Genomic DNA, 19,329 nt, shown 5'->3' on the forward strand with positions numbered 1-19,329 from the left:
GGGCACACGCACATCCCAGAGTCTCAGCAGTGCCTGAACCCGTGGAACGGTGTTCTGGTTACTGCCCTGAGGAGTAGGTACAGCTCTCCCAGTAACTGTCTGGAGTAGAGAGGAAAGCTTAAAGCAGAGCTTTGTCACTGGGATGAACATCTTCAGAAAGACCACAGGCAGAGGAGTTGAGCTGGAGCCGGTGCTGAGGTGCAGATACACCTCCCCTCTGGCATCCCTGCTGTAGATGCAGCAGTCTCAAATCACCGCTAAACCCAGAAGCCGTGCATGTAGCTGCACTGGCTTAGTAGAAAGGACCACAACTAGTCCTTAAATAGTATTCATGTGCTGGGAGAGCACAATCAGGTCATGAACTCTTCAGGTTATCTAAGTTTATCCTCACCACCTTACCTGCGAGGAATCTCTTCATCAGCATACTTGACAGAGATCATATACGGTCCCTCCAGGGTAGGGGTGTACACCACTGTGTGGGTGCCATCTCCGTTGTCTACCACATTAACAGGCTCCACAATTCCTAAAAAAGCAACAGACAATTCTCAGCTGCAATATTAAAACTCAATTCCTTATCAGCCATTTGATGTTACACAATGCTCTGCTGATTTACAATTTGGAACAAGCTACATCTCATTATTTATTTATTTATTGTTTTGAATGAAGGTAGTGGGCATGGATGAGCGATCATTTTCCTTAATTTTGTATTCAAGAGCCATTAACTTAAGATAGATTTGCCATCAACTGCTCTCTGGGTACCCATCTTCTCACTGTAAACAAAAGCTAGCATGAAAATACTGGAGGAAAATCTGCCTTTTTGTACAGTCCTGGTCAAGAGCAATTGCTCAAAATACTCTGAAGACCTTCCCATGAAGAAAATGAGTAATGGTTATAATTGCCTGAACTGCCATTTACAAGATTACACACTGCTACTGGGATTCACTGCACAGAGTTGAGCCCTAAAGCCTGTTAGTGCATAGCATTCACCAATTTGAGTCTTTCACAATCAAGTATTAGGAAAGGCAGGCTCACTGCCTAGACAGGAGAATCCTGCAAGCTGCCAAAGTCATAAGAAAGAAGGATCAATTATTTCAATTTGCATTAAGCTAAACCTACAGCAGATTATGTGACGTATCAGTCCAGATCAACACACAAAGCAGTCTACAATTACAACTTGGCTTGAAACACAGGAAAGATTAGCAGTATAGTGAGCGCAAAAGAAATGTATAGTTGTCATGCAAAGCCTGAAAAGCAGCACAGTTTGTTCCCACTCCCTCCTCCAGATGATTCTTGCTGTTGCCAGTTGGATTTCTGAGAGCCCAAGTTGCCAGTAGTTAGTAAGAGTTCAAACCTGTTGCAGTGTCACCCTTTGGATCACCTTTACAATCCGAAATCACTTTCAAAGGAGAGCTCGATCCCTGGGAATCCGTCTCATCCTCTAAAATTAAAGAACTGTTACCTGAAAGTCACTTGCACCGGGACGACCCGATACTCGAGTGGTGAACCGGCTCTCACCTCCTAGCAAGGTGCAACTTGGAGGCATCTAAACAGTTTGATACGGGCAACCTGTACACTACCCCTTGCTACTATTCTAGTAGGGCTTAAAGTTGCCCCTCAGCTGTGCCTCCTGGATGGACAGTTATTTCACTGCTGGGCTCTGGGGATCATTTTGGTGATGTTGCTCCACAGAGGGGCAAGGCTGTAGCAATGGTCCCGCACTGGTCTGAGCAGCACCCTTGCTAACAGAGCTCTGCTCTGTGCTCAGCGAGCAGTGGCTGCGCTGACCAAGGGGCTGCTTGTTCTAGGTGAGATGCTGTGCTGTGCCAGCCAGCCAGCCCGGGTTCAGATGGAAGGCTGCTGTGAGATGTTGGATGTACTTGTTTATGTCTAAACCTAAGCCATGTTTGTTCATCAGTGATGCTCACTCATCTCACTTCTGCTACCTGTGAAGATTAGGATAAAGCGATTTAAAGACACTGCTCAAAGCAGCCCTGCACAGCACACAGCTCTCCTCCTCTTACAGCAGTACACGTGGGTCAGCTCTCCAGATGCATGGACCAGAGGAACGGGAACCAAGGGAAATGTTCCTACATGGGGCATCACCACCCTTGCAAGCAGGGCCAGGAGCACGATACCCACCCGAGCGCAGAGATGGGCACAGCCAGGTTGAGTTCTTCGCTTCTTACCTCTAGGTCCTGCCACCACCACCTCCAGAGGCGCTACTCCTGCCTTGCTGGTGTCTACAGTAAAGGACTGTGGGATTTTGGCTCGAACAGCTGTTCCCAGACCTGGCCCTGCAATCTTCACCTTGCTGGGATCCACAACATCCTTCACAGGAACCTTGAAAGGACTGCCTGGAAGTTAAGACGGATAGTGTTAATACAAAACAGCTTTAACAGCTGCAGTAAAATGCCCAAACGCCTGCAAGTGGCTGGCTCTGGCTTTGTGGACTGAACCATTTTAATACTTCAGGCACTTCTGTGCTACGCAAACAAGACAAGTTACTATCAAAGACAGCACCAGCCCAACCTACGCTATGCACTAATTCAATATAGAATAAAAGTTGCACGGCACAGGCAACTGATCAAATGGCAGGTTGCAGCATATAGCTTTAAATGTAGAATTAACATTTTTTAAAGGGAGCACATGAAGGATTGGCAGACTGCACCTGGAAGTAGCCAAACTGAGTGCTGCAGACTACTGAACCCAAATTGTCAGCTATAACCCAAGTTTCAGTCCTCAGACCATCTGCTTCTGCTCTGATCACAGTGTAACAATTCAGTTGTGATTTATCTGCTTTGAACACCTGAGAAGAAATGCATGAAACCAACCAGAAGCACAAACAAAGCTTCACACAGGCATCTGTTTCTTTCATTTTTTAACAGTTTTAGGATGTTGATAAATAGAATGGGGCCAACAGGAAAAAAAACAGCTCCCTCTGAATGCCTGGGAAAGAATATTAGAAATATGCTGTATGACAGCACTAAGCACACAATGCAGCAAAACGCGCCTGGTGTTTAGGAGCATTAATCACTGGCTTCAAGCAAAACATCCTCCTTTTAATTGTAAACTGCTGGCTTCCAGATGCATCTGGAACATTGCTTAAACCTACTTCACTTCAGCTTGATATCAGTGCAAATACACACACAGATTAATGCTTGCTTTCAGAAATGGTCACTTCTCTTCCCTGCAGTGACCAAAACTTAGAACATTTAATACAAGCATCATGACAATATACTTTTTGCATTAGCAATCCTCATGACAATACAGGCTTCATATAACCCCCATTAGACCATATTACTGCAGAACAGCCTGCAGTAATCAAAGGGCTCTATTTCCTTAACCTAACAAGTTACGTTGCACTTGAATCATGTCCTCCCTGACAAAACAGAACCAGCATGGGCTGTACGTGCTGTTTGTCAAGGCTAGCATCCCTGTCCTTATCCCACCCATCTGGACATGCTCTTTTGCTCCCCTCAGCCAGGTGCTACAATTTCTTCCTGTACTCCCAGGAAAAGCAGAACATGAACACCTCAACATCCCCTGCAAGAGGGAGATGCAGCGAAGGCATCAAGTCCTTAGCTCAACACCTTCCCTCCTCAGAAAGCCACTGAGCAAGAGCTCTTACCAGGAATATGCTCTCCCCCATATGTGATGTTGACATCGTAGTCTCCTGGAACATAAGGAACGTACTCAGCGCTGCAGCTCCCATCCTTGTTATCTTTACAGCTAATTTTAGATTCTGAAGGTCCCTCAACAGTTATTCCTAGGCCACCAATTCCTGCCCCTCTGCAAAAGAGAAATACAGATTGTTAGAATTGCCCATTTGTAGGAGCACTCCTCAACCATTATCAGCTCACAACCTCTGGAGAGCAAAGTGCTCAGTAACCTATGAGATAGCATACACATTAATCAAGAGTACATAGCTTGGCCCTTTTATAAATATTTGTACTGGATTTAGCATCTTGCATTGCACAGCCCATTACACTCCTCCCTCTCTCTCTCAGATATTCTTGAAAGATCAAGTAGGCTTAGGTACCTGGTGACAACCGAAAAGGCATTTGGCTGATTTGTGAAAGCTTCTTTGAGTCCAGGTCCTTGTGCCTTTACACGTGATGGGTGGCAGCCCTCTGTTACATTCACTCTGAAGGGACTGTTTGGCACAGGCACACCGTCGTATGTTACGCTGACTGTGTGGGGACCTGTAAGAGGAGGAAAACACACAGTAAATTCCCTAAATATTTTAATCGCTTTACTTCTACTCCTATGGACTTAGATGTCAGCAGATGAATAAGACCATCCTCCCGCATTTCACAAAATTTCACGAGTATTTCGTAACCAAGATGCCCTGTTCTTCTGAAGTTAAGTTCCTGTAAGTCACTTTTCAAGTTAAAATAGATACTTCCTGTAGAATCAGCTTCTCTACTGGCTAAAAAAAAAAACAACTGCCAGAATGCAAAGTTACTGGCAGACCTTGACAGTTTGCCAAATGAAAGTGTCAGAAGAGATGCTTGCTGTTGGTTTTCCCCACTCAAGAGGAAAAAAAAAAAAGACAAAAAACAACAAAACAAAACAACAGACTTTACCCTTTTCAAACGGCGTGTACTCTACTGCATAAGTTCCATCAGCATTGTCTTGGATCTGACAGTCTGCGGGGGAGCCAGATGGGCTTGTGATCTGTGTCCTGATGTGGTCACCACCAGCTTTTGTTAGAGGTCGAGCATCCACAGTGAACTCAGTTGTAGCTTCCCGGAATACATCTGCAGAACAACATTTTGAAGAGTCACTTCAAGAACCACATGCATTTGAGACGACGAAACATTTTGTGAACCAGCATGATAAACAACTCATCTGGGAACATAACAAAACAACCCCTTTGAAAGTCACCATGGAAACACACAAAGCCATTACAACTTGAATTGCTTGGAACAGACTGTGTAGGGTAAAGGATCTTCAGTCCTACAAACTCTGACAAGAGCTGGGTAATTCTCACCTTTCCCTTCCACTCCTGGCCCAAACACTTTCACTCGGCTTGTGTCCACTGCTGGCTCCACTTTGACCTTGGCAGGGAATTTAGGCACTTGCTCTCCTCCGTATTTCATCTTGATTGTGTACATGCCAGCCGAAAGTGGCACGTATGTCACGGCATAGGTCCCGTCTTTGTTGTCATCAATCTGGACTTCAGCTTTCGAGCCAGTATCCGACACCATGTCCACTCGCAGGTCACCAGGACCCGCTTCCGTACAGTCGACATTCAGCAGCCCTGCCTCACCTACTTTGCCACGTTCGAGACCTGGGCCTGTGGCAACAACTTTAGAGACATCAAATGGCATTTCTATGTCTGCTTTAAATGGTGAACCAGGGATGTGGACCTCTTCGAAGAGGATGTTTACGAAATACTCTCCAGGTTTCGTGGGCAGATAGGAGACAGAGCAGGTTCCATCTCCGTTGTCTGAGCATTCGATCTTAGCTTCACATGGGCCTTCTACCGTCAAACCCAAACCGCCAGTTCCTGCCCCTTTGGTATCTATCGTGAATTGGGCTGGTTTTCCAACAAGGCCTCCTCGAAGACCAGGGCCATGAGCTTTTACCTAAAAGAGAATATACAGTTGAGCTTAACTTCACATGCTATTGCCAGCACAGACCATCTAGACAGTTGTTTCTATGTGAGACTTGACTAACAAGCTCTTAAAAATAGACAGAAAGCAAAGTCTCTGTCACTCCTCCCAGCTTTACTGTACAGTTGGTATCTCATTACTCCAAACAAGGTTCTAGACAAGGATATCCATGCTCTTGCCACAGTTGTTTTTGTCCAGCCACTGAATATAAGAGATAGACATGCTGAACACTGGATAGCTGTAGACAAGTTTTCCTTGAAATTTATTTCCTTAGAAAGAAACGTCTCAATTAATACTTTTGATACAGTCATGAAGCCAACTTCTATTAAATTAGGAGCGATTCTTGCATGTGCCACACTATGCAAGATGCCTGCGGTATTCTTAATTAGTTCAAAACGTTTCCAAATAGCGTTTTAGGGATGACTTCCATGAGTCACAGAGTCTGCAAGTGAAACAACGCTCTGAGAAAGGATGTTCCAGGGACTAGTTCAGCCAAAAGTTTCGTACCGTAGCACACAATTCAGTTTTCAGTTATTATCTGCTGTTACAGCCATTAACCATTCCCTTACCTTGGAGGGATCTGGAGGAAGAGTGGCCTCCACAGTAAAGGGGCTCCCTGGGATCGGATTGCCATCATAACTCACATCAACCATGTACAGTCCTTCTTCTCTTGGGATGTATTTCGCCGTACTGCACTCCTTACCCGGAACTGCCTCCACCAGACATGGCACAGCTTTCCTTGAAGGACTGGCAATATTAACATCCAGTTTACCTTGTCCACCAGCTCCTTTGGTGTCAATTACAAATTCCTGATCCTTCCCTACTTCCACTCCTGAAAAAGGACAAAATCTGCATTACTACATTGAGTACATAATGTTTGACAATACTCCAAGAAATCCCTAATGCACATATCATTGAGGGAGCAAGCACTGGCAGAGCCTTACTCAGCCTACGCCCTTCTACATTAAAAAAAAAAAAAAAAAGAATCAAACAAAAAATAACAAAGTGCCCTGGCTAATTGGAAGTTACAAAGCTACAGTGTTAAACAAGGCTGTAAAATACGGCCTAACAGTGTAATAGAGGCTCATTTCAGGAACACGACATTTCACAGCCCTAAGTTGTTCTGCTTTCAGAAAATGAGACCGTATGAAAGAAACTCCACACTGTAGCAGTTACATATATTTGAACAATGATCTAGCCCCAGGAAAACCAATTTCATCAGCAGGTTCCTGGTTTGGTGAACAGCCCAGTCCTGTTCACCACAAGGGACTAAATCCCAACACAAACCTTACTACGTATTTTTTTTTCTACATATTTTTTTTCCAAAACAAAACAAAAAAAAAAAGAGGAAAATTGAAATTCAGTCCTCTAAAGGACCAGCTAAGCCAGCGCAGCAATGCTATGAAATTGCATGAAGCTGGTTTATCCCTCAATTACAGCAAGTTAAAGAAAAGCTCGTTTTGCCCACTTATGTTCTAGCAGAACATGTTGGCTGTTGCACAGCCCTAGGAGACCCTTCAGAGGCAGGCTATGGGGCTTCCAAGCCCACACATACTTACTGTTTTCGAGTCCATTGACTTTAATTTTGTTTAGGTCAAGCGGAGCAGCAACTCCCACAGTGAAAGGGCTTTTAGGGATAGGATCACCACCGTAAGTTACCAAGACCTTCATTGGACCCTAGTTGGAGAATTTATGAGTTAGCTTAACGCCTCACTTCATACAGATCACTAATTTTCAAGCAGTACATAATCATTTCACTTAATCTGTGTTTTTTTCTCCTGGCACGGAGGCAGCACAGGCTGGCTCCCACCCTCCCAGCCCTCAAGACCAGGTATCCCGCCCCAAGGCCAGGCCAGAGCCCAGCCTGCAAAGAGGCCATATTATTACAGCATTTCAAATACCAGGGCTTTAAGCTGTACAAGTCAGAAAGATTAATGCTCTTGTGTATTTTGGCTGAAATACCACACAGCCATGGCAAGTTCCAGCCCAAGATGTGTGCTCCTTTTATTCTCTTCTACTGCAGTCCATATTTTAGCTATATTCACTGTTTGCTTACTTTTCGTTCTTGGCTGGTTCAGCTCCCAAGTGAAATAATCATGGATGTTTCACACAAGCTAGTGAATAGCTTCCATGATTATTCTTGGTTGTTTTTAGAAAACACACTCACGGGTAGCTGTAGCAACACCACAAGTGAGAGAGATAAGGCTGAGTAAACAGCATTAAACCAAGGATCCTCTGCTGCTGACGTGGTCCCTCAGGAATTTAACTACCTAGACAGTCCTCCCACTGCTCTTTAAGGAGTACAGAGCCTCACCGCTCTGCTCTTAGGTAAGCTTCTGCTGGTGAGCCCTAAAAAGGCAGGGTTCAGGAATGATCTACGCACTCACAGGCTGGAGGAAAAGCAAGGCTACTAATTACCGTACAGTGTAATTCCACCTCTTTCTAACCACTGTTTTCCTACCACTGCTACCTGTGAGTGTCTCCTGTCAGTCCACAGCTTTTCCACAACCCAACCTGCTCCCTCAGATGCAGATTTCCACCACACAGCCACGTACACACACACTCTGCAGCCAGGGGACTTGTACTGCTCCACTGTTGAAACATCACCAGCTGAGATGCTCCCCACTGTGCTGCAGAACTACCCCTGCAGCATCTGAATGCCACAGTCCAGCAGTTGAAACTGTTTTTAAACACCAAGGAAAGATGTGAAAGGCTACCAGGTCTGCCCATGGCTTAATAAAATCCAAACTCATTCACTAATGAAACTATCCCTCACGCAGAGGCAATAAGCCAGAGGGTTTCTAATTCTGGCACCAGGGTGCAGTAACCCTGAGGACAACCTACGCAGAGGACACCTGGTTTCAGTATCTGGCTTGTCTCACCTCTGCCCTTTGCATGAAGCATGGTCACTGCTCACAATACACACCCGCAGGGTTCGGGTTACTTTGCTCCCTCCTGCATACCAACCCTGACTGAACAAGCAAAAGCTTCTCCAAATAGACACACCAGCCACATCCTGAGATCATGCAGCTACTTTATCCAAAAACAAACGCTAGCTCTACAATGAGCCCAAGAATGCTAATCCGGTATTATCAGATAAATAATGCTGCAGTCCCCCATATCAGCCCATTTTTATACGGCTACATTCAAGGAAGTCACTACAGATGACTTAAATAACTCACTTGTTTACTCAGGATAGCAAAACACTTTCATCTCAGCACTACAGTGCCTGTGTCTTCATGAGTTAGGCATTCTGGAGTTTAACACCACTTTACAAACACACAAGCACAGTATAAGCAAAAATACTTCTAGTTATTAGCAGCTTCCACTTTCAGCTCTTTAATGGTGTTGCTAGGAAGCATCTGTCTGAACCAAAATGTTAGACTGAAGTTATTTTCAACCCAAGGACAAACCTCAAATGCAGGCAAATACTTCAACGCGTTTGATCTGCAGTCCAGATTCCCTGTTCAGCACCAATTCCTTCACTTTTCTACTTGTGAGGGGCAGTACTGTCGCCCAAATGCTCTGCTTTTTCACCTTGTTCTGGTTTGCAGCAGAGCAGCGGCTCGCTGAAAGCCGGCACGCTGCAGCCTCAGCATTAAAGCACTGCAGATGGCGGCAGCAGCCAGGCCAGCTGTGCAGCAGCTGGCTCAGTTTCAGACCCCGGGATGGCTTGCCACCTTTCCTTTTCAACAGATAAGGCAGCACGTAGATATCACCAGTGTGGAATGACAACATGAGCTCTGTGCTGCTGCTTCAATAACTCACTTGGTCCCAGGAAAGAAAACAGTGAAAAGCTACCCATAACTAAACCAGAAATCTGTACCACTGGCTTCTAATTCCCTGTGTCATGAATGCTTTGTCTTAAGGGAACAGGACATCCTGGCAGTCTTTAACCACAAATTCCCCTGTGTACAGGTACCAGGGAAGGCAGTCATGGCATTACAGCAACATGAGACATTCTCTTTTGTATTCCTATAGGAGTCAGACCTACCTGCTGTATTGGAGTGTACCGAACGGTGTGGGAATAGTCATAGTTGTCAATGATATCCAGATCTGTCACTGCCTCTCCTGGCACAGGGCTGCTGAACTGCACATCCAGTGGTGCTTTTCCAGCTCCCTTGGTGAACACGGTGAAGTGTGTTGGCTTGCCATTTTCCACGCCTGAAGAAAAATGTTAATTCTAATTTACACAGAGCTCGCACGCAGAAACTCTTCTCAAGAAGCATTCAGTACCTATAAATGCTGCTCAAGCCAAAAGCCAAGGGAGCAGAGCCATTTCCAATTGTCTGCCACCCCAAGCAGCTGTATCCAGCACTGCTTTGCTGAATCCCAGCAGTATCCATCAAGGCAGCAGCTACCCTGCAGCAGCTGCTCATGGTCTAGCACCAGCCATGCCATCTCAACCTAGGTCTCACCAGTTTTGCTCAGCCCAGGTCCTTCAGCTTTCACTTTGCTGGCGTCATGTGAAGGGTCCACTTTAACTCTGAAAGGGCTGGCAGGAATTTCCTGCAATAGAAAATGCAGCTCTAAACATAGCCATGTCACTCTTAACTACCCAAACCAGATAGATAAAATGAAAGCAGAAACATCTTAAAATGGTTACCTCCAGCAGCATCTTAAGTGAAGTTTCACCTCATTTAAATGCTCTGCCTTACTGAACAGCAGCATTCAAAGTCTAGGACATAGTTAACAGCTGGACTGCTCTGCCACTTTTTTCTTTAAGATCTTATTTTTATTCCCAAATTCCCTGGAGAGTAAGATAGGTTTTCTATCATTTAGAATGTAGCTTTTCCTTGCCTCTAGACCTAGGAGGTAAGCCATGACTCACACCACACTCACTATGCCAGTTCAACATATCACTTCCTTGAACTTCATAGTCTCCAGCCAACTCCCCCTTATTTGTGTACCTTCAAGTATGAGAAAAGAGTTCTTAAAACAGTGACTAGACAAGGTGCATGTAAGCGGAAGTGAAAAGAGCCATCTGTACATTGCCACAGTCAGCTGTTGAGTGCCAGGTGCTATGCAGCCAGAGAACACGGACCCTGGAAATATTAGGCTGTAAAATGAAGATTACAAACCTCTCCTGCAAAAAGCACTTTAATAGTGTAGCGCCCAGCAGCAGGTGGGGCATACTTCACTGTGAACGTATCGTTAGCATTGTGGATAATGTCAAAATCTATGTCTTCTTCCTCATCGCTGACCACACGAGCATCACACTTAATTCCGACACTGACATCACCTAGGAAAAGCAAATGGAAGTTTTTCACCAGATGGTACAGATATCACTAGCCAAACAGCCAGCACATTCTGATTTCCAGCAGCTGCACAAGTCACCACGTTAACTGATGAAATGGACCACATCACAATTCATTTTAGCATTCTGTTGTCCGAGGTTTTTCCATTTAAAAAAAAAGGAAAACCAGCAGCAGGAAACAAAACTTAATTCCCGCCCCTGCATGACCTGCAGTTCTGATACCACAGCAAAACCCAGTTTGCCTTTACCTTCTCCTGCATCAGTGCAGTCAACAGTGAAGTGGGTTGGCTCGCTTGCTTTCAGGCCAGTTCTCTCCACACCAGGTCCAAACACCTTCACTTTCTGAGGATGACTCCCCTGACCTATCAGGACCTGTATGGATTCACAAGGGTCAGAATCACACACCCGAATCACGCTCGTTTCCAGAGTCAAGCTGGAGCATTACTTGGGCAGAGGCTATATGAAAACAGCACCAAGGTAAGAACAAACTGCCCTAACTCCCTCAGGCTGCGTCTAGATTGGTATGAGACCTCCAACATGTAAGCTCATAAAAGCAGAAAGTTCTTTTCAAGTGGAAATATTCCCACAAAAGACAACAGACAGGCACACTTTCTTCAGGATCACAGAAGGGGTTTATCATCCTAGATGTAATGACACACAGTCTTAAGCACCAGTGTCCTACTTGGATAGAAGTAGTGATATCCCCCTCTGTACTTACCCTAAATGGGCTATTGGGCACGTTGGCTCCTCCCCAGACAACAGAAATTGTATGTTTGATTGGCTTAACTGGCACATAGGAACAGGCAAACACACCGTCAGGTTTACTCTTTATCTGGATATCAATAGGGTTTCCTTCTCCATCCTAAAGAGCAGGGAATACAAACAGAAGGGTCAGGTACTTTAAAAACCCTTTGTATAATTTGAATATCCCAAGAATGTTTCAAAATGTTTTTGTTTTTTTTCCTCAGAACTGCAGCTCAGAAACACTGAATAAACATACAGATTACACTCCTGTAAGTCTTCCTCAACTAAACTGTTCGTTCCAAACATCATCTCACAACACACATTTCAACAAGTTCACTTGAGATTCACAGGCTCAAAGACACTCAAGGTGCTTTTGAATGACAACTCCAGAAAATTACAGCCTGCCTCTTTGAGGAGGCTCCAGCTGCAGAAGTAAAGCCATGTGTTTCATACTCAAGGGAGAAGTCACCTTGTCTTGAGTTAGATTTGCTGCCTGTCTACATTATACAGATCAAAGCACAGAGCTGCAACAGAATTACATGCTCAGAATTAAGTGGTGTGTAATTGAGTAGGAATACTTAAGGCATTTTTCTCAATGGTATTAAAGCCCTTTTGCTGGAGTTTCACATCTCTGCCTTTGGCTTTTTACCTGCGCATACATCTTCAGAGGCGCTTTTCCAGCATCCTTGGTTTCAACTGTGAACTCAGCAGGATTGTTCACTATACAGCCAGTTTTCTCCAAGCCTGGACCATAAGCCTTCACCTGAAAACAAAACCAAGAGTCTTAGCTTGCAATCCAGAAATTAGTAAAATTAAGCTATTTATTTCTACAGACCTTCCCTTCCCACAAAATTCATGAAGCACAGGATACAAGTAGAGGCTTGTCTGAAAGCTGATAATTTAGACTAATTCAGCAAGTTTCCATTATATTTAATTGAAACCACAGCAGTATTATTAGAAAAAGCTGAGTAATATCTGGCTGGAGCATGGCAAATTCAGAACTGTAAGGAGAGTCAGCTTAAGAGTCTAGTGTGTTACCAGGAGCCTTTAGAAACATATAGTTTTTTTTTTAATAGTTTTATCAAGGACTCAAATGCCACAGTGAGCTCTATACACCACCTTATCTGGGTTGAAGTCTCCTGAAGCTGGTCGGATGAAGGCCATGTAAGGGCTGTCTTTTATGTCCTCATCATCGCACATGATGTGCACAGCATATTCACCAGGCTCTTTGGGCCAATACCTTACATCACATGAACCATCATTCTTGTCATCACATTCAATTTTAGCCTGAGAAGGACCTTCTATTGCAAAGCCTGAAAAAGAAACACTTATTTATCAACTGCACAACAGGTTTGTGGTGGCTGCTAATCTAACACTGTTTCCCCAAACTGCTTTTTATTAGCCTTAACCATTCCTTATGCTCTCTATCTCCCTTCTTCAGCAACATCATTTCCTTCTGTACCTCATCCCACAAAACCACAGAAAACATTCTCTGTCACAAGCATGCTCCTGTCTCTAGGACTTGCCTTCAGTACAGACTTCCACCCTGGTATATAAATTTGTGTCTAGACTAGAAGATCTTACTGATCTGTTTTCGTTGTTTTTTTTTTTAGTTTGTTTGTTTGTTTGTTTAGTTTGTTTTACTCCTTCTCAGTTTTCTCATTAGTTTGTTACTGGCATTGCAATATTTAAGTATTTCAGGCAAATTAAGTAAACTAACATACCAAGAGAGCCAACTTCTGTGCCAATGGACTCTACCACAAAGTCAGCTGATTTGCCCACAATCCCTTCATGCAGTCCTGGCCCCCAGGCTCGTACTTTCTGAGGACCTGCTTCATGACCTATGTGAACCTCAAAGGGGCTACAAGAGAAAAGAAAAGCACATAATTAGAAACAAGGACACATACAGCATACATGTTTTTTCCCCAGGCATTTTAATGAGGCTTCACACTGGATTTCCCAAATTAACAGATGCTATCTTGTGATGGCACACCGCCCAGCAGACAGTCTTTCTAGCAGAGAGGTCATCTAATGTATCAAGCACTTACACCTCGCACCACAGATCCTGAGTGTCAAGTACTTGGTTTGCCCTGCTTGCTGTAGTCTCTGACACTAAAATAACAGATCCCTTCAGAAACTCACAGTGAAGTTCAACCTGCAGGAGTTACCTGAGCCACCAACGTTGTGTGTTTGTTTGTTTTGTTTGTTTGTTCATTTTTGTTTTGTGTATTTTTTTGTTGGTTTGGTTTGCATTCACCATTTTGGGATTATCAAGACTCATGCAAATCACCCTTCAAAGCTTCCCCAAAGCCTCTGCAACCCTATAACTGGCTGCAGATAAACTGTCACAGCAACTGCCGGCTGTAAATGTCCCACCAGAGCTTCTTCGAGAGTCATCTTTGCTTTAAAAGCCTGCCAACTACACAGCCTGCTGAATGACACAAAAACCTCAAACAATGCTACTTGTAACTCACCTTTTGGGGATGTTGTGTCCACCCCATGTAATCGTGACAATGTATTTCCCTGGGGTAGCTGGATAATATTCAAACGAATATACACCGTCCATAAAGCCTTTTTGTTTCACAAGCTCCTCCAAGCCCTCTGTTGAAAGATCAGTTCAGCATTAAACTTAACAGCTTCCATCCTGCCGTCAATTACTCAGGCAAGTTCATGTTTTCTAGTATTTATTTTAACTTGTAAGAATAAATTTCTCCCACCAGAGGAAAAAAAAAAAAAAAAAAGGTCAGGTTATAAAGGAAGTTAGTTCTGGTTGCCCTCTAGGACAAAGACAGCAAACACTTCCAGAAGAAATACAGCAGAAAGTATTTTAAGTTACCAGACTTAATAGGTTCCCTTGTGTTTTATTTTCTTAGTCTGCAGTATGATGCATGTCATATGTTAAAACAAAAAAGCTTAACATTTGTCAGACTTTGCAACCACAAGTATGCAGGGAATGCCTACTTTTCATTTTCTTCAAGATGAAGAATCTGGGGAGAAAAGCCTAATACACTAAAATTTACATCGCTACGGCTGCTGCTTCCCCCCGCCCCCCCGTAACCGCACGAAGCCACACAGTCAGAAGGCTGTGCGGGTGGAGGAGGTGAAGGCAATACAATGCACCTTTTAATACAGCCCCAGCCTGGGGGGAGGTGACTGACTCAAAGTACAACACAAACAAAGCCATTCCCTGAGCCCAGGCACAGGGAATGGGGAGCAGCAGCACAGCCACCACTGCTGGGCAGCCCCAGGACCCCCCAGCACAAGGCAGCAGCCACCAGTGCACCCATTGCACTGCTGTGCTGTGGGCTGAGCTCGTGGCAAAGTGAAGGACCTGAGGCCAGATCCTGGCAGAACGTCTCCATGCCAGCTGGCAGGTTCCCTCGACCCTCTCCTTCCCTGCTCATGCAGTGCTGAGCACCCAGTGCAGCCTGGATGCTGCTCCAAGGCATTCCTAGCTTTATGAGGGCAGCTTTTCCACCTTGCCAGAGACCCTGGAGTGTGACTTGCTCCTACAGACAGACAAAGATGCAATGTGAGCCCCTAAAGCTTGGAGGACAGACAGTGGTGTGGATTTTCTCAGTGGTGATACAAACCCCACCAGTTCCAGTAGGCCACCATCTTCTCGCTGCTCCTCCTCCTCGCAATCTCTGCTTTGCTCCCTTCCCCAAAACCCATCCACAGCACCAGTTCATCCCACCACACTTACTTGGTCCTTTTATAGTCACGCCAAGGTCTCCGCTGCCCGCTGCTCTCGTATCAACCTTGAAGTCAGCTGTTTCCCTGATGCGGACGCCCTTGGGTTGCAGGCCTCTACCGGTGGCACGACAAGCATTCGGATTGCAGGCTGCAAGGGAATTTCAGACATCAATGCAGCCTTTGATTCTCAAAACACACGCAGCCTAGCCAGCTTGGAACAACCTTTAGTTAAATGTTGACTCAGTGCAACCACAGCTGAGCTTGCAGCACAAGTCTTAATGTTATGGTAGTAAGAACACATACAGAGTCTGCCTTGCCATTGTCTGTGTCCCCCAGCTTTTGGACAGCTGCATTCAGCGCAGCCAGGTGATACTGGACCCCTACAAGAGCCATATAAGAAGTAAAGCAACTCTGAAGCCACGTTGCTTTCTAACAACTTTCTAACAATTTTCTTTTTTTGATGCCAGTTACCAGAACAAATTTTTTGCATGGATATTGCCCTCAGATATCCACTGTACGAGGCACAAGCTTCTTTAGACTGTGCCACATGTAGAGGCACGCTGCAGTATGGGGTGAACTTCTCCTTTGCAGGTAAGCCCTAGTGAACAATGTTATTGTGCCATTCCTTCAGATGCACCAGACTGGAACAGCAGCCACTACTGGAGCCAAGTTCTGCACTTGCTTCTGTAAGAGCTGTCACATCAACGCCCTGCTTGTGGCAGCTCACACCTACAGAAGCAGGGCCATGAAGACCCCGCAGACCACAGCAGTCATGGGTCGGGGCAGAAGGCTACATGTGGCTGAGCTCAACCTTACGCTTGCCACCTTTACTCAAGTGCTTCTCCAGGCCTGCAGAGCTGCTACATAAAAAGACTAACGCACACTTAGGAACGACTGTCGTTAAATAATCCAACTATCGGGTGGTCTTCAACTCCAGAGACCTAAAGGGTTTGAAAAGACTGAGAAATCACAGCTTCCCGGTAGCTTCACCCCAACATGCGTTTCCCCACAATATGCCGTGCTTACAGCAGGAGCACCAATCTGCCAAGCTGCTCGTTGTGCTCTGACATGTTTCAGTAGCTTACAACCTTTACCCTCACCCCGGCAGCAGCCACACCACTACACGTCCCGTGCCGGACGGTACAAGCACAGATCGCATGCCACCTGCTAGCTCTGAGAACTGGTGGGGTGGGAGCACACGTGAGCATGCCTACCTCGGAGTGGGAAAGGCTGGTGGAGCCCTTACACAACTGAGTCAGGCAGTTTGTGGTTAAGCAAGTTTCACTGACTGGGTCACACAGCATTTCAGTTTGCTTGCAACTTTCCTCCCCAACCCCAACAGAAAGAAAAACACTCTTGGCTGGGACAAGCTGCAGGCTAGAAGCTTACGAAAAAGCAAACATGACAGAGCATCCTGCACACCTCTTACCAACTATGAAGCCATTAGCAGTGAAGTCCAAAATTCCACAAATGGAGGGTAGCTCAGGAGAGATGAGCAGAGATCTAAAAGCATAGGAGCACGTAAGGATGGAACAGAAAGCAAGTTAGGTGTCAGTTAGGAAGGAAAACTGTAAATATAGTAATTTGAGGAACAAAGGTGGAAAATAGCAAGATACGGCATAGCTGCATAAAACATCTCAACAAAATACAAAGGGCAGCTTAATTTTTAGGAGATCTAGGCAGAAAGAAACCTCTCACAGCAAAAGCTACTGTTAGAGAGCACTGTTCTGACCAGGTGAATACCAAGGTGACCCAGTGAATCAGGTCTACGATGTTGAAAGGTAAAGAAAAGGCCCGAGGCAAGATTCGAGCATATTCTGTGATCATACCCAAGGTGAAAAGGGACCATCTACATTTAGGTGCATTTTGAAAAAGCATACCCTCTCCAACGAGAACATTGCAAGGAGTTTTGGGAATTGCCTCCCCTGCAAAAGTCACTTTGACAATGTGAGGACCGGCTTGAACAGGTTTGTAGACACAGCGGTAGACTTGGTTGCCTTTGTCTTCTATTGTAACTTCAGCAAGGCTTCTCCCCTGAGGATCCTCCACTTCCACGTTCACATCACCCACTCCAGCACCTGCAAAGGAAACCAGCCGAGCTGAGCCTTGGCTTCCCCACAGCTGCGCGCTGCAGTCAGGATCAGAGCCAGCACCTGGGCTCAGCTCTGCTGTCATCTCTGAGCACTGCCTAAATTTTCAGCCTCTACTGACAGCAACCAGCAGTGGAAGCAGGGTGGGGACAAGACAGCGTGGTGGCATCTCCACAAAGCCATCAAACTGACAGGACCAGTTACGTGGCCCTCTCCACAAGGTTTCTTACACTACTGGATACACACGTGGCCTGGTTACCCTACTGCTACTGCTCTGTCACAGACTAGCAATAACTTCACCATAAATTCAATTGCTCCATGCTTTGGAGCAGTTTAGATTAAGAGCTCAGACAACAGACATCCTGGTCTGGGCAAAGATCCTTCTCTGTACATACCCACTTTTGCTCGGACACCTGCTCTGTACAGGTTTCATTTAACTCACCACGCAACAAAAACGGTTTTCCAGACACTTGCAGAGGCCAGGCCTGTCTTTACATGATTCAGACCACTCCCTCGCTCAATTAGAGACTGAATATAACACTTCCCTTCACCATAACCACATTTAATTTTATTTCTGAGCACCCTCAGGTAGAAGGCAATTTAAAATATGATACTCAGCACATTTCAGTGTTTAATACTTCAAGTAACTACCCGAAGTAGTTTGGCATTGTTCAAACTGAATTGACAGCTGCAGCATCTTATTGACTCACTCCTCCAGGCTACAGCATTGGCCTAATAGCAGGCAACAAGCCACGTGATGGAGATGTTCTAACGAAGACAGTAGTCCTCCAATAAATAGTAGAGTTTGAAATCAGTTTGTCAATGAAGCGTGAACTCAGAGTATCACAGAATCACAGAATTTCTAGGTTGGAAGAGACCTCAAGATCATCGAGTCCAACCTCTAACCTAACACTAACAGTCCCCACTAAACCATATCCCTAAGCTAAGCTAAGAGTAGCATTAGATCAGATTCTTTTTTGGTAACACTAAAGACAGAGCCCATTAAGCATTTACAGTTTATTTACAGCTCATCCTTCAGAGGTGGGTATTTCACATCCCTCTTTAAAATGAGTAGTGGGAAGAAACCAGCCAGGAACTTGCCCACTGCCATTCTGCAAGTTCATGGCAAAAATCTGGGTAATGCTTAGCATCTTCCTGCTCCTGCTCAGCTCAGCACTTCAAATGTTTCACCCACAGCGAAAGCATCCAAAGAAGCTTACTATTTCACCTCTGAACTCAACAGGCTGCAAATCCTCATCTACTTTTCAGTTAGAGCTTGTTTGTTCCTGCAAGACTTAGGCTCTCTTCACATCTGAGGACGCTGCAGAATTTCAGCCCCCGTTTGTTCTGCTTACCTGCAGTGTAGAGGTCGAAGTAGGTAGACTTGTTGGCAATGTTTCCTGTGGCCTCCAGTCCTGGTCCCTTTGCTGTCACTTTGCTCGCATCTCCCTGGGCTTTGTCAACGTTCACTTCGAAGGGGCTCTTTGAGATGTGCTGGCCGGCAAACAGGACCGAGACCTGGAGACAGACAGCGTCAGCTCCAACCCACGGGGCAGGGACAGAGCTCAGCTCCACTGCCACACTGCCAAGCGCCTGCATGGCTAAGAGGCACGAGGACAATGCAGTGGACAACCCAAATAGTTGTATCTATCTTTTCTGGCTGGTTGTAGGGACCAGACATCGATGCGCCAAGCAATGGCATCACTCAGCAAAAAACCTGCTTCTGCAGGCCCCTGGGAACAGAACTGGGTGGAGAACCTTCTCTGTAAAACCCCCACAGCAGACAGCGTTATCAGCAAAGAAACACCTTACAGAAACAACCTGATACTCTCCTCTGTACCTCTGTGACAAGCCACAAAACTGGTTTCATGAGCTGCAAGAAGTGGCCCCAGGTGAGAGGAGAGCCAGCTGCTGCACTGCCTAC

General features: G+C 45.4%; 1 protein-coding gene across 5 annotated transcripts in view; it reads right to left on the bottom strand.

Moving 5' to 3' along the window:
* The window catches only part of FLNB (filamin B), an 85,017-nt gene that overhangs the window by 22,920 nt on the left and 42,768 nt on the right, over positions 1 to 19,329 (bottom strand). For 3 of the 5 annotated variants that reach the window (XM_068694904.1, XM_068694907.1, XM_068694903.1), the window contains exons 10-30: positions 18,761 to 18,923; positions 17,196 to 17,393; positions 15,326 to 15,463; positions 14,094 to 14,220; positions 13,344 to 13,480; positions 12,739 to 12,932; positions 12,269 to 12,382; positions 11,594 to 11,737; positions 11,124 to 11,247; positions 10,700 to 10,860; positions 10,037 to 10,127; positions 9,613 to 9,782; positions 7,178 to 7,295; positions 6,188 to 6,450; positions 4,994 to 5,591; positions 4,587 to 4,760; positions 4,040 to 4,202; positions 3,629 to 3,789; positions 2,187 to 2,354; positions 1,352 to 1,438; positions 400 to 523 (exon numbers count right to left, since the gene is read on the bottom strand). In XM_068694904.1, the coding sequence (XP_068551005.1) occupies positions 400 to 523; positions 1,352 to 1,438; positions 2,187 to 2,354; positions 3,629 to 3,789; positions 4,040 to 4,202; positions 4,587 to 4,760; positions 4,994 to 5,591; positions 6,188 to 6,450; positions 7,178 to 7,295; positions 9,613 to 9,782; positions 10,037 to 10,127; positions 10,700 to 10,860; positions 11,124 to 11,247; positions 11,594 to 11,737; positions 12,269 to 12,382; positions 12,739 to 12,932; positions 13,344 to 13,480; positions 14,094 to 14,220; positions 15,326 to 15,463; positions 17,196 to 17,393; positions 18,761 to 18,923 (3,617 nt within the window). The remainder of the gene's footprint in view (positions 1 to 399; positions 524 to 1,351; positions 1,439 to 2,186; positions 2,355 to 3,628; positions 3,790 to 4,039; positions 4,203 to 4,586; positions 4,761 to 4,993; positions 5,592 to 6,187; positions 6,451 to 7,177; positions 7,296 to 9,612; positions 9,783 to 10,036; positions 10,128 to 10,699; positions 10,861 to 11,123; positions 11,248 to 11,593; positions 11,738 to 12,268; positions 12,383 to 12,738; positions 12,933 to 13,343; positions 13,481 to 14,093; positions 14,221 to 15,325; positions 15,464 to 17,195; positions 17,394 to 18,760; positions 18,924 to 19,329) is intronic. The other 2 variants (XM_068694905.1, XM_068694906.1) reach the window with 1 other exon arrangement.

Source organism: Anas acuta, chromosome 11 (genome assembly GCF_963932015.1).
Source record: "Anas acuta chromosome 11, bAnaAcu1.1, whole genome shotgun sequence".
Taxonomy (NCBI): domain Eukaryota; kingdom Metazoa; phylum Chordata; class Aves; order Anseriformes; family Anatidae; genus Anas; species Anas acuta.